The 14,600-nt window shown below is 45.9% G+C and overlaps 1 protein-coding gene across 11 annotated transcripts in view; it reads left to right on the forward strand.

Moving 5' to 3' along the window:
* LOC123999095 (supervillin-like) overlaps nt 1-14,600 on the forward strand; it is a 39,329-nt gene that overhangs the window by 19,638 nt on the left and 5,091 nt on the right. For 7 of the 11 annotated variants that reach the window (XM_046304495.1, XM_046304493.1, XM_046304503.1 and 4 more), the window contains 21 exons: nt 112-343; nt 831-1,378; nt 1,772-1,880; nt 3,358-3,408; nt 3,603-3,665; nt 3,852-3,926; nt 4,011-4,167; nt 4,279-4,374; nt 4,468-4,548; nt 4,724-4,925; nt 5,186-5,358; nt 5,595-5,714; nt 5,839-5,975; nt 6,227-6,374; nt 10,139-10,284; nt 10,519-10,694; nt 10,793-10,931; nt 11,269-11,733; nt 11,942-12,044; nt 12,160-12,367; nt 12,478-12,611. In XM_046304495.1, coding sequence (XP_046160451.1) covers nt 112-343; nt 831-1,378; nt 1,772-1,880; nt 3,358-3,408; nt 3,603-3,665; nt 3,852-3,926; nt 4,011-4,167; nt 4,279-4,374; nt 4,468-4,548; nt 4,724-4,925; nt 5,186-5,358; nt 5,595-5,714; nt 5,839-5,975; nt 6,227-6,374; nt 10,139-10,284; nt 10,519-10,694; nt 10,793-10,931; nt 11,269-11,733; nt 11,942-12,044; nt 12,160-12,367; nt 12,478-12,611 — 3,563 coding nt within the window. The remainder of the gene's footprint in view (nt 1-111; nt 344-830; nt 1,379-1,771; nt 1,881-3,357; nt 3,409-3,602; nt 3,666-3,851; nt 3,927-4,010; nt 4,168-4,278; nt 4,375-4,467; nt 4,549-4,723; nt 4,926-5,185; nt 5,359-5,594; nt 5,715-5,838; nt 5,976-6,226; nt 6,375-10,138; nt 10,285-10,518; nt 10,695-10,792; nt 10,932-11,268; nt 11,734-11,941; nt 12,045-12,159; nt 12,368-12,477; nt 12,612-14,600) is intronic. The other 4 variants (XM_046304498.1, XM_046304499.1, XM_046304500.1 and 1 more) reach the window with 4 other exon arrangements.

The following is a 14,600-nucleotide window of genomic DNA, read 5'->3' on the forward strand; positions in this document are numbered from 1 at the left end:
GTCAATCCACATTTGAATTAACATGGCTGTTTCTCTGTTTTAACTATTAACTCTTCATCCATGACTTCCATTCACCACTTTCTCCTACCTATCTACCCCATATCCCTGCAGCACCCCCCAGCCAGGAGAATCAGGCGAGGCCCAGGCTGTGCAGGCCGAGGCGGAGGCAGTGGAGGACGATGAGAACAATAAGCTGACTATGAGCGAGAAGCTGGCTCTGTTCAACAAGCTGTCCCTGCCAGGGAACCTGGGGGATGCCGCTCCCCATGCCCCCCCAGAGAGACGCAGGCAGAAGGGGGCGCGCTACCGCACACAGCCCATCACCGTGGACGAGGTCAGCCTGGTGAGTGGGAGTGGGACCAAGACATCCTCAGAGGAATGGAAGAGGGAATATTAGAGATGATTGGCAATTGCGTGTGTGTCATTCTTTAACTGAGAAATGTGGATTGTGACACAGGTGAGTGCGAGTGTGAGTGAGTGTGTGTGTGTATACTGGATGTTGACGTGAGCATGAGGGAGTGAGTAAGTGTATGTGTACACCAAACTGAATGTCACACTCTGTGCTTCTAACTGTTGTGAGCACCTGATTGATCAATAGTTTTATTTGATCAGTATCAAGCCAATATCGACCATAACACTGTCCAGAGGGGAACACTACACTCGCGTCCAATTCAATCACACTAAAATTAGACAGGTCCAAATGGATGACTCAGAAATATGTAGGAACCTCTTCTTCTTATAGTTTTCATACTAATTTACACTATTGTGATGAGTAGAATCTATAATCTCCATGTCTCTGACAGTATTCTCCTCTCTTTGTCCTCCCTCAGCTCCAGAAAGGCCCCATCCGACTGCCCCCGCTGCGTCTGTCCCCCACCTTGTCCGACAGGCAGCAGGAGCGGTCCATCAATCTGAGGCCCAGTGAGGTGCGTCAGGCCCAGCCTCGACCCGGGGCCGATGTGGAGCCTGCCACAGGACCTGACCCGTCCCAGCAGGGCCAGCAGCTGCGCAGGGACTCTGAGCCAGGAGAGATCAGAGGCATCCTGAGGAACAGCGCTTCTGGAGCACCAGTATGGGACCGAGACAGAGACACAATGTGGGAGGACAGACAGCAGGACCAGGACGGAGGAGGGGAGAGGGGGAACGAGGTGGAGGAGAGGAGGGCAGAAAGACATGACAATGTACCAGTGCCTTGTAGAGACAGACCAGCCCCCTCGGCCCCCTGGAGGCAGAGGAACAGGAACAGGAGGGAGACGGTGGCCGTGTGTAGCCCAGCCAGGCCCTCCTCAGAGCAGGGTCATCCCCAGGAGGAGAGGCCTTCCCTGGCTGAACAGAGAAAGCAGATGGACCCCCCTGGGAACACCTCTGGGAGAGACAGGTACACAATTAACACAGAGCCAACATACGGGCCTTTTAAATTGTGTTTGTGTGTGAACGTTGAGGGAACGTTGTGACCCTGAGCGTGTATTGACATTTGTGTGCTGCAAGAGGGATCTCTATTGCTGAGTGTCATGGAAGGTTTGTCTTTGTGTGTGTGTGTGTGTGTGTGTGTGTGTGTGTGTGTGTGTGTGTGTGTGTGTGTGTGTGTGTGTGTGTGTGTGTGTGTGTGTGTGTGTGTGTGTGTGTGTGTGTGTGTGTGTGTGTGTGTGTGTGTGTGTGTGTAATATAATAATATGTGTGTGAGATTGCGAGCATGTGTGCGAGCAAGCATGAGCACGAGAGAGAGATTTGCATGGCTATTTTTTTAGACCTCCCCTCTGCCTCTGTACAGGCTGTCAGATGCTTCCAGGGAGGAGGGAGAGGAGGAGAAGTGGGGCAGGGTGAGAAGAGACACTCCTCCCAGACAACACGTCCAGGTGACTTTAGCGGACCAGAGGAAGGTAAGACCAGCGGCCGTTTTACTGGACCTCGCTTTAGTCTAAACACACAGACACACCTCAGTCAGAGCAGGCAGCTACTGGGAATGGTGGACAGTGGATAGATGCTGACATCACTGTTTTGCATTGGAAATCTCGCACGGACTGAGCTCATGTGTTTCGGAGCCAGTTGGTTGGCTGTTTATAGTTGATTTGGGTCTACACTTGTGTTTAGCATCTTGAATATGTTGGCTCAGAATTACAGTGGGGCAAATCCAGTCTTAGCCTGGAAAGCAGAGCAGCGGACAGCTGTGGACATATCATTCTCAGTCAGATATAGATATATAGATCCACAGGAGGCTCCCAGACAATCCCTAGCCCTCAGGGCCTGTGATACTATGGCTTGGCCCCCACTGTAACACACCAGCCCAGAGAAAAGGCCCTGGCTTCCACTTGTAATCTCTAATCCTCTGGGTGGCTGTCTGGAACCAGTGGGTTTAGTGTAACCTGTCAGCCAGGGAAAGAAGGGAGGATGAGGGTCACCAGGGGGCCTTATCACAGGGGAGATAAGAGGGGATGCTGTCCGCACGCCACCCAGGAATGATATCGAAATAGGATATTTATTTAGAAAATGGTAAAAAGGTGCCGTTGTGCCTGGCCAGGTAGGAGGAATTAGTTAGCTGTCCTATCTGTTCTTGAAGGTTGAACAGATATGTTGTGTGGGCTGGTTCAGCAAGCAGTGCTTAATTTGAGAGTTTGTTAAAGTTTTGCCATTCTACTGAAACTAAAAGAGCATCATAATATCATAGCACCTCTACACCAGCCTTATATCTTACTATGGTATGTGTTTAATATCATAGCACCTCTACACCAGCCCTATATCTTACTATGGTATGTGTTTAATATCATAGCACCTCTACACCAGCCCTATATCTTACTATGGTATGTGTTTAATATCATAGCACCTCTACACCAGCCCTATATCTTACTATGGTATGTGTTTAATATCATAGCACCTCTACACCAGCCCTATATCTTACTATGTATTAAATCACTGAGAGCTACCTTGCTTTACTTAGATATGGGTGCAGTTTCTACTGGTGCTAAGGCCCAGGAATGGGCTGAATGGCTCTGAATGACATGGAATGTTAACAGATAGACTGAGATGCTTCCATGAACACCCCCTTGACCCAATTAGGCCCCCTTAGCTGGACAGTGTTGACAGTTCTCTGGGGTGTGTGTGTGTGTGTGTGTGTGTGTGTGTGTGTGTGTGTGTGTGTGTGTGTGTGTGTGTGTGTGTGTGTGTGTGTGTGTGTGTGTGTGTGTGTGTGTGTGTGTGTGTGTGTGTGTGTGTGTGTGTGTGTGAGAGACCTCCATACATTTTCTCATCGCTCTTCACCCTCTCTTTCTCCTGTTTGCCATCTCTTTTCACCTGCTCGCTCCTCTCACACTCTTTTTTTTTTCTTGGCTTTGCTGACCACACCCCTCTCTGCTCCTGTAGGAAGACAATGAGATCTCCCATGATGCACCAGTCGTCAACCCTCAGTGCTGGGTAAGTGGAGTGCAGGCTCTGTGGCACCCTATTCCCTACATAGTGCACCTCATTGCCTACAAACCTCTGTGTTTGGTTATTTCAACCGAACTTATTACCCTGGTTTGTTGACTATGCTGCTCGTTCAAGTCATATCACATCTATTCTATTCTGTTCTACCCAATCCTGGGCTTATTCCTTTATCCTCCTCCCAGGTTCCTGTCTTTTCCTCTGTCTATTCTAACAGTACACCTCAATATGTCATGTGCTACAATCAGGTGAGTGTGTGTGCAAGCACCCGTTCAGGTGTGTGAGTGTGAAGTGTGTCCATTGCACGCCATTGCCCCTCAATAGTCCATTTAAATGTACTTGTTTGAGTGCTGTGATGTGAGTTGTGTTGATACTGCAGTGAAACATGTTGACGTAGTTCCCCTTCATATATCCTGTTTTCTCTCCCTCCTCAGACCAGCTCTTCCTATGAGGCCCAGGAGGTCTCCTCTCCTACCCAGGTCTGCTCTCAGCCCCAATGGAGACAGAAGGTGACACATACACACAAAAAAACCACACACACATACTGGTAGGTGTTACTGTATGGCATCTGATCCCGTTCTCTGACCATGCAGCAGACTAGACCAGTAGAAGCGGAGGAGCTGCCACAGGCGTCGGTGGCTGAGCGCATGAGAACCCTACAGGACAGCGAGGAGCAGTGGAAGACCAGAGGGAGAGGAGCCGCCAACGACTCAGCCCAGTACACTGTGGCCGGACGCATGGCGAAAAGAGGTGAGGTTTCCCTCGTTCTCATTTTCTCTGTCTCTCTTTCTCTCGTTCTCTCTTTCTCTCGTTCTCTCTTTCTTTCCTCACTCAGACCTGTGTGGGATTGTCCCATTGCAGGTTTGGTGACCCCTGTATCAGACATAGATGAGACCCCTCCATCTCACACTAAGAGACCCTCCACAGGAGCCACAGCAACAGCATGCCCATATGAAGGTAAACATACCCCATCAAGAAAAGAGAAAAGATGTTTGTGTCTGGTTTGTGATTGTAGATCCTATCCCTGACCTCTGGTTCTCCTCTCAACAGAGATCTCCAGTCACCCTGAGATGGAGGTGGAAGAGGACACAAAGCTGGACAAACTGGATTCCATTGTGGACCGGTTGAATAGTATGTCTTATTATCTATTCTAGGATGATTTGTCCAAACCTCAGATTAAGAGAGGAAGTCTATCCACTAGTGTCTATTGTATCACTTACTGTGTTTTTCTCAGTGATGCTTTGAGTATCCTAATGAAGTAGAATACCTGTAACTTCTCTCATGTTGTCCCCCTCTCCTCCCCCAGCCACTCCCCAGGACACACCTCTGGAGGTGACCTCAGTGGGGGAGAAGGAGGTCATGACCCCTGATGACCAGGAGACATGTGGCGGTTTCTACAGGGAGGTGTCTCCCCACTCACCCTCTGCCCTCCCTGCTGGGGCTGGAGCTGCCACTGGAACTGACCCAGAACAGGACCTGAGTGCCCTCTGCCAGACCAACACACCCATGTGAGTTTGTTTGTGTGTGTGTGTGGGGGGGGCTGTGTGTATGTGTTTACATGTACACTTCTATCTAATTGTATGAGTGTGTTCATTGCCTGTGTTTGTGTCTTAATGCCCCTTTGTGGTGTGTGTGTGTGTGTGTGTGTGTGTGTGTGTGTGTGTGTGTGTGTGTGTGTGTGTGTGTGTGTGTGTGTGTGTGTGTGTGTGTGTGTGTGTGTGTGTGTGTGTGTGTGTGTGTGTGTGTGTGTGTGTGTGTGTGTGTGCAGGCTGACATCAGAAGTAGCGCAGCACAGGCGGTCGGTGCGTCCGTCCCGTAGGACCCAGGGCTCCCGGAACCCTCTGCGTGCTCTGGTGGCCCGCGATGACATCAGACAGGACTTCATGGGAGAGAGAATCACCATGGCTACCGTGAACACTAACAGGACACAAGTGGAGAAGTGTGAGTGATGTTAACATATACCAGAGAGATCTCTCTCTCTCTCTCTCTCTCTCTCTCTCTCTCTCTCTTCTCTCTATTTTTCTCTCTCTCTCTCTCTTTCTCTCTATTTTTTTTCTCTCTCTCTCTCTCTCTCTCTCTCTCCTCTCTCTCTTTCTCTCTTTTCTTTCATCAGTCTTCTTATATACTGTTTACGACTTTCTCATCTCTGATCTCTCTGTCCCATGTCTGAACTCTAGCAGGTCTGGCCAGTACAGAGGACTTCAGTAACGTCCACCTGCGTGATGTCACTTCCACAGAATCAGTGAGGAACAGCAACAACCTGCCCATCAGCAACCTCATGCTCATTCACATCAAAGGTCAGCACAGATTGTGTGTGTGTGCATTCATATGATTGCGTTTATGAGTGTGTACGTGTGCATGTGCGTGTGTGGATACAAATTCTCTATTCAACATGTGTGAGTGTGTCTTCTACGGTGCCAGGTTGGCATCATGTACAAGTGCGTCTGGTGGAGCCCACAGCCAGGTCTCTGAACAGTGGAGACTGCTTCCTGCTGGTCACACCCACTCACTGCATCCTCTGGAGCGGAGAGTTCGCCAACGCCACAGAGAAAGCCAAGGTACGACTTCCACGCGACACACGCATTGTATCACGTACTGACGGTCTACTCGCTAGATCCCTGTCTTGTATTGTTCATGAGGGATTCCCATTGGGCGTCTTATTCGTCTGTAATTCAAACTATATATGACTTTTGAATAATACCATTGAAGTACATTTAACATTCTTCAGTTTAACACAATGTGAAGCCACTGATTCATGTCTGTTATAACTGGTGATGATGTTTGCCTGTCTTCTGCTGTCTCTGTCCAGGCGTCAGAGCTGGCCTCGTTGATCCAGACACAGGGGGACCTGGGCTGCCTGGCCTGTGAGGTCATCCACCTAGAGGAGGGGGTCAATACTGACAACAGCCTGGCCTCTGACTTCTGGAACCTTCTGGGAGGAAAGACACAATACGGAGGTCGGACTAGAACTAGTCACCAACCACTCTGACACACCCTCAGTAGACAAACTATGTGAAAATCCTATTAAAACAACCAGAACTCCCTTTTAGGTACGTCAGTCAGTAAGCTAAGTTAGTCAGTCAGTCAGTCAGTCAGTAAACTATAAGTCAGTCAGTCAGTAAACTATAAGTCAGTCAGTCAGTAAACTAAGTCAGTCAGTCAGTAAGCTAAGTTAGTAAGTCAGTCAGTCAGTAAACTAAGTCAGTCAGTCAGTAAGCTAAGTTAGTCAGTCAGTCAGTCAGTCAGTCAGTCAGTAAACTATAAGTCAGTCAGTCAGTAAACTATAAGTCAGTCAGTCAGTAAACTAAGTCAGTCAGTCAGTAAGCTAAGTTAGTAAGTCAGTCAGTCAGTAAACTAAGTCAGTCAGTCAGTAAGCTAAGTTAGTCAGTCATTCATTCAGTAAACTATAAGTCAGTCAGTCAGTAAACTATAAGTCAGTCAGTCAGTAAACTAAGTCAGTCAGTCAGTCAGTAAGCTAAGTTAGTCAGTCATTCATTCAGTAAACTATAAGTCATTCATTCAGTAAACTATAAGTCAGTCAGTCAGTAAACTATAAGTCAGTCAGTCAGTAAACTAAGTCAGTCAGTCAGTAAGCTAAGTTAGTCAGTAAACTATAAGTCAGTCAGTCAGTACACTAAGTCAGTCAGTCAGTAAGCTAAGTTAGTCAGTAAACTATAAGTCAGTCAGTCAGTAAACTAAGTCAGTCAGTCAGTAAGCTAAGTTAGTCAGTCAGTCAGTAAGCTAAGTTAGTCAGTCAGTAAGCTAAGTTAGTCAGTCAGTCAGTAAACTAAGTCAGTCAGTCAGTAAGCTAAGTTAGTCAGTCAGTCAGTAAGCTAAATTAGTCAGTCAGTCAGTAAACTATAAGTCAGTCAGTCAGTAAACTATAAGTCAGTCAGTCAGTAAACTATAAGTCAGTCAGTCAGTAAACTAAGTCAGTCAGTCAGTAAGCTAAGTCAGTCAGTCAGTCAGTAAGCTAAGTTAGTCAGTCATTCATTCAGTAAACTATAAGTCAGTCAGTCAGTAAACTATAAGTCAGTCAGTCAGTAAACTAAGTCAGTCAGTCAGTAAACTAAGTCAGTCAGTCAGTAAGCTAAGTTAGTCAGTAAACTATAAGTCAGTCAGTCAGTAAACTAAGTCAGTCAGTCAGTAAGCTAAGTTAGTCAGTAAACTATAAGTCAGTCAGTCAGTAAACTAAGTCAGTCAGTCAGTAAGCTAAGTTAGTCAGTCAGTCAGTAAACTAAGTCAGTCAGTCAGTAAGCTAAGTTAGTCAGTCAGTCAGTAAGCTAAATTAGTCAGTCAGTCAGTAAACTATAAGTCAGTCAGTCAGTAAACTTTAAGTCAGTCAGTCAGTAAACTATAAGTCAGTCAGTCAGTAAACTATAAGTCAGTCAGTCAGTAAACTAAGTCAGTCAGTCAGTAAGCTAAGTTAGTCAGTCATTCAGAAAACTAAGTTAGTCAGTCAGTAAGCTAAGTTAGTCAGTCAGTCAGTAAACTATAAGTCAGTCAGTCAGTAAACTAAGTCAGTCAGTCAGTAAGCTAAGTTATTCAGTCATTCAGAAAACTAAGTTAGTCAGTCAGTAAGCTAAGTTAGTCAGTCAGTCAGTAAACTAAGTCAGTCAGTCAGTCAGTAAGCTAAGTTAGTCAGTCAGTCAGTAAGCTAAATTAGTCAGTCAGTCAGTAAACTATAAGTCAGTCAGTCAGTAAACTATAAGTCAGTCAGTCAGTAAACTATAAGTCAGTCAGTCAGTAAACTAAGTCAGTCAGTCAGTAAGCTAAGTTAGTAAGTCAGTCAGTCAGTAAACTAAGTCAGTCAGTCAGTAAGCTAAGTTAGTCAGTCATTCATTCAGTAAACTATAAGTCAGTCAGTCAGTAAACTATAAGTCAGTCAGTCAGTAAACTATAAGTCAGTCAGTCAGTAAACTAAGTCAGTCAGTCAGTAAGCTAAGTTAGTAAGTCAGTCAGTCAGTAAACTAAGTCAGTCAGTCAGTAAGCTAAGTTAGTCAGTCATTCATTCAGTAAACTATAAGTCAGTCAGTCAGTAAACTATAAGTCAGTCAGTCAGTAAACTATAAGTCAGTCAGTCAGTAAACTAAGTCAGTCAGTCAGTAAGCTAAGTTAGTCAGTAAACTATAAGTCAGTCAGTCAGTAAACTAAGTCAGTCAGTCAGTAAGCTAAGTTAGTCAGTAAACTATAAGTCAGTCAGTCAAAACTAAGTTAGTCAGTCAGTCAGTAAGCTAAGTTAGTCAGTCAGTAAGCTAAGTTAGTCAGTCAGTCAGTAAACTAAGTCAGTCAGTCAGTAAGCTAAGTTAGTCAGTCAGTCAGTAAGCTAAATTAGTCAGTCAGTCAGTAAACTATAAGTCAGTCAGTCAGTAAACTATAAGTCAGTCAGTCAGTAAACTATAAGTCAGTCAGTCAGTAAACTATAAGTCAGTCAGTCAGTAAACTAAGTCAGTCAGTCAGTAAGCTAAGTCAGTCAGTCAGTCAGTAAGCTAGGTTAGTCAGTCATTCATTCAGTAAACTATAAGTCAGTCAGTCAGTAAACTATAAGTCAGTCAGTCAGTAAACTAAGTCAGTCAGTCAGTAAACTAAGTCAGTCAGTCAGTAAGCTAAGTTAGTCAGTAAACTATAAGTCAGTCAGTCAGTAAACTAAGTCAGTCAGTCAGTAAGCTAGTCAGTCAGTAAACTATAAGTCAGTCAGTCAGTAAACTAAGTCAGTCAGTCAGTAAACAAGTTAGTCAAACAGTCAGTAAACTAAGTCAGTCAGTCAGTAAGCTAAGTTAGTCAGTCAGTCAGAAACCAAGAACGTAAATTAGTCAGTCAGTCAGTAAACTATAAGTCAGTCAGTCAGTAAACTTTAAGTCAGTCAGTCAGTAAACTATAAGTCAGTCAGTCAGTAAACTATAAGTCAGTCAGTCAGTAAACTAAGTCAGTCAGTCAGTCAGTAAGCTAAGTTAGTCAGTCATTCAGAAAACTAAGTTAGTCAGTCAGTAAGCTAAGTTAGTCAGTCAGTCAGTAAACTATAAGTCAGTCAGTCAGTAAACTAAGTCAGTCAGTCAGTAAGCTAAGTTAGTCAGTCATTCAGAAAACTAAGTTAGTCAGTCAGTAAGCTAAGTTAGTCAGTCAGTCAGTAAACTAAGTCAGTCAGTCAGTAAGCTAAGTTAGTCAGTCAGTCAGTAAGCTAAATTAGTCAGTCAGTCAGTAAACTATAAGTCAGTCAGTCAGTAAACTATAAGTCAGTCAGTCAGTAAACTATAAGTCAGTCAGTCAGTAAACTAAGTCAGTCAGTAAACTAAGTCAGTCAGTCAGTAAGCTAAGTTAGTCAGTCAGTCAGTAAACTATAAGTCAGTCCAGTCAGTCAGTCAGTAAACTATAAGTCAGTCCAGTCAGTCAGTCAGTAAGCTAAGTTAGTCAGTCAGTAAGTGAAGTTAGTCAGTCAGTCAGTAAGCTAAGTTAGTCAGTCAGTAAGCGAAGTTAGTCAGTCAGTCAGTAAGCTAAGTTAGTCAGTCAGTAAACTATAAGTCAGTCCAGTCAGTCAGTCCAGTCAGTCAGTCAGTAAACAAAGTTAGTCAAACAGTCAGTAAACTAAGTCAGTCAGTAAGTAAGTAAGTCAGTCAGTAAGTAAGAAACCAAGAACGTAAGTATGCAAGCAACCAGTAAGTGGCCATTTGCATCTGTCTTTGTGTACTGTTGGTGTGATCGTATATGTTTGTGTTCCCTGTAGGAGCGGGAGCCCCAGAAGAGGATGAGCTGTATGAGAGTGGGGTGGTGGAGTCTAACTGTTTGTACAGGCTGGTGGAGAACAGACTAGTACCCCATGAGCAGGCCTGGGCAGCCATCCCTACTGTCTCCCTACTGGGATCCACTGAGGTCAGTCCCTCTCTGGATCCCCCTGTGTGTTTCTGTGGCTTCTCAGCCATTGCTGCCTTGGTGCTACATATCAATCAATGGGTTTTAACTCAAAACAAAGATTATAAACTGGAATGCCACCTGTCTACTCGTGTGTGTGATTTTCAACACTACAGATAGAATCTGATCTCTGAATGGTTCTCTCTCTCTGCCTCTGTCTCTCTGTCTCTGTTTGTTCCCTTGTCTCTCTACCAGGCCCTGGTGTTTGACTTTGGCAGCGAGGTGTACCTGTGGCATGGGAAGGATGTTGCCCCTGGTGACAGGAGTGTGGCTGTACAGCTGGCCCAGCAGGTGTGGGGTGGTCCCTACGACTATAGCAACTGTAGGGTCAACCCACTGGACCCCACACACTGCAACCCCAGCATACAGCCGTAGGTACACACCACACAGGCGCTTACATAGTAAAATACCTCATTTACATACATACTGTTGTATTCATTGATACATTATGTGTGTGATTTGTGTACAGGCAAGGTGAAAGACGGCCCAACTGGGCCCTGTTTGGCTGTGTCTCTGAGCACAAGGAGACAGCCCTCTTCAGGGAGAAGTTTCTGGACTGGGCTGCAGATAAGGAGGAGACGGCTGCAATGGTGGTAGAGGAGGCACAGGTTAGTTACAGAAAGATTAAATCAAATTGTATTTGTCACGTGCTAAATACAACAGCTGTAGACTTTACCGTGAAATGCTTACTTACAGGCCAAGTCAAGAAATATTTACTAAATAAACTAAAGTTTTTTAAAAAGTTTTAAAAAAGCAACAATAAAATACTAATAACGAGGCTATATACAGGGGATACCGGTCCCGAGTCAATGTGCGAAACACACGACTCAAAGCCAAATAGGACCCATCCTGTACAGATTCAGAGTGACTGTGAGAAAGATGCCTGGTCTTTTTTGACTGTATTTCTCCTCTCCCTTCCTCTCTCTACTGTGTCTCTCTGTGCAGACTGCCATGCCAGTGTGGACAGACAGTGCAGACTGCCATGCCACCCTGCCCCAGCAGCAGATAGAGTGTGTGTCTCTGTGTGCGTGCGATGCCAAGGCGCTGGTGGCAGGGCAGGGGGTGGCGCTGCCAGGGGACGGGGTGGTCTCTACAGTCCTGGAGGGGGTGGACGTTCGGAGGGGGCATGGGGTCGTACCCCTGGAGGACGGGCGGCAGGTGGAGCTGAGCACTGTTTCCGTGGATACCTGGCACATTCAGGAGTTTGAGGACAGCGAGGCCCAGCTGGAGAGCCCAGGGCAGCTTCATGAAGGAGACACTTACCTGATCCGCTGGACCTATACTCTCAGCCCAGCGGATGAAAGCGGGCAGCCTGGGAGGGAGTGCTCTGCTGTCTTCATCTGGCAGGGCCGGCACTCCAGTATCAATGGGCGAGGCGCGTCTGCACTCAGGAGTCATGAGGGAACAGAGGTGGGTGGTTCTTCCAATTAAACTCTTAAACCACCCATAGCCTCAGTTAAAACCATAGAGTCACATATAGAACATGCACGTTTTAGGATGTCTATGGTTAAACCTGCCTAGCATTTCAGAGGCCTGAGTTTAACCAGTGTTATTGCTGTTGAGTACAGTTGGCTCTCTGACGGATGTTTCTACCTGTGTTGTTGTTGTCCTGTTGAAGGTGATGGTGCCTCAGGGGCAGGAGCCTCCGTGTTTCCTTCAGCTCTTCCAGGGAGGTCTGGTCATCCACAAAGGCTGCCGAGCGGACACCACCAACAACACAGGTGGGATATTACCTTGGCTTTACCTCCTCTGATTTAGGTGGTGTGTGTGTCTGGTTGTGTGTCTGTGTTCTGCATAGATGTGTGTTCCTCACTGCACTCTCTCTGTGTCTTGCAGGGGTCTGGCGTCTGTTCTGTGTGCGTGGGGAGCTGCCTGAGGAGGCCAGTCTGTTGGAGGTGGACTGTAGCTGTGGCGGCCTGCGCTCCCGAGGTTCTCTCATACTGCTCAACAGTCAACAGGGGGCTCTCTACCTGTGGTACGGCTGTAAGGTCCACGCCAGCTCCCGGGAGGCGGGTAAGAGGGCTGTGGAGCGACTCACTCAGATGTAAGTTTCCCTTCATGGATGTGTTATTGTGCTTCTGTATGTATTCATTCGTTGGAATGCAAACAGTATTAATATGTGGTTATGTGTGCTTTCTGCGGTCTCTGTGTTAGGTGCCCTCCTGAACTGGGCCTCAGCAGTGATAGCCTTTCGAGGGTGCAGGAAGTGGAGGAAGGGGCGGAGCCTGTGGAGTTCTGGAACGCTATTGGGCAGCAGGACAGGAAGACCTATGACTGCATGCTGCAAGGTACTGAACACACCTCTCAGCTCCTGTTCATACCTGAACAAAACACACCTCTCAGCTCCTGTTCATACCTGAACAAAACACACCTCTCAGCTCCTGTTCATACCTGAACAAAACACACCTCATCCTGAACAAAACACACCTCTCAGCTCCTGTTCATACCTGCTCATACCTGAACAAAACACACCTCTCAGCTCCTGTTCATACCTGCTCCTGTTCATACCTGAACAAAACATATTCCTCTCAGCTCCTGTTCATACCTGAACAAAACACACCTCTCAGCTCCTGTTCATACCTGAACAAAACACACCTCTCAGCTCCTGTTCATACCTGAACAAAACACACCTCTCAGCTCCTGTTCATACCTGAACAAAACACACCTCTCAGCTCCTGTTCATACCTGAACAAAACACACCTCTCAGCTCCTGTTCATACCTGAACAAAACACACCTCTCAGCTCCTGTTCATACCTGAACAAAACACACCTCTCAGCTCCTGTTCATACCTGAACAAAACACACCTCTCAGCTCCTGTTCATACCTGAACAAAACACACCTCTCAGCTCCTGTTCATACCTGAACAAAACACACCTCTCAGCTCCTGTTCATACCTGAACAAAACACACATTCAAATACAGTGCCGTGAAAAAGTATTTGATCCCATTCTAATTTTCTCTATTTTGCATATTTCTGATACTGAATGTTATCAGATCTTCAAGCAAAACCTAATATTAGATGAAGGGAACCTGAGTGAACAAATAACATAACAATGACATACTTATTTCATTTATTTAATAAACCAAGTTATGCCACACACAATGCCCCTGTGTGAAAAAGTCATTGCCCCCTTACACTCAATTACTGGTTTGGCCACATTTAGCTGCAATGACTCTAAGCAAACGCTTCCTGTAGTTTTTGATCAGTCACTCGCATCGCTGTGGAGGAACTTTGGCCCAGTCTTCCATGCAGAACTGCTGAAACTCAGCAATATTTGTGGGTTTTCAAGCATGAACTGCTCATTTCAAGTCTTGCCACAACATCTCAATTGGGATTAGGTCTGGTCTAGGCAATTGGGATTAGGTCTGGACTAGGCAATTGGGATTAGGTCTGGACTAGGCAATTGGGATTAGGTCTGGACTAGGCAATTGGGATTAGGTCTGTAAAATGTGTTGCTTTTTAGCCATTTTCATGTAGACTTGCTTATATGTGTTTTGGATCATTGTCGTGCAGCATGACTCATCTGCCCTTCAGCTCACAGACAGATGGCCTGAGATTCTCCTGTAGAGTTCTCTGATACAGAGCGGAATTCCTCCAGGACTTGAGTCAGCGAAGCATCCCCCAAACCATCACACTACTGCCACAATGCATGACCTTTGGTATGAGGCTCTTACTGTGGAATGCAGTGTTTGGTTTTAGCCAGACATAATGGAACCCATGTCGTCCAAAAAGTTAGACTTTTGAATCATCTGTCCATAAAACATTCTTCCAAGAGTCTTGATGATCATCCAGGTGCTTCCAGGTGCTTCCTGCTCCTGAGGCAGCAGCTACACTTCCTGGGGTCCAAAGCACACCACATTACATATAAAACAGTGAACTATGTTTGTACTGAATGAGGTAAAGATAAAACAGGACATCATATAACATCCCTACACCACCACATATCCACAACACAAAATGTTCACTACCACCATACAACAATATCACAATGTATGTGTATGCGTGTGTCTGTACCGCACAGTCCCCGCTGGGTATTTTTACCTGTGCCTGCTTTTTAAACCTGATTCTACTGCTTGCACCAGTTACCTGATGTGGAATAGAGTTCCATGTCGCCATGGCTCTATGTAGACATGTATCAGAGACTTCTACAGGAGGTCAGGCCATCCATCTGTGAGCTGAAGCTGAAGCACAGCTGGGTCATGCAGCAAGACAATGATCCAAAACACACAATCGAGTCTACACGAAAATGGCTAAAAAGCAACAAATTTGAAGTTTT

Source organism: Oncorhynchus gorbuscha, linkage group LG16, assembly GCF_021184085.1.
Source record: "Oncorhynchus gorbuscha isolate QuinsamMale2020 ecotype Even-year linkage group LG16, OgorEven_v1.0, whole genome shotgun sequence".
NCBI lineage: Eukaryota > Metazoa > Chordata > Actinopteri > Salmoniformes > Salmonidae > Oncorhynchus > Oncorhynchus gorbuscha.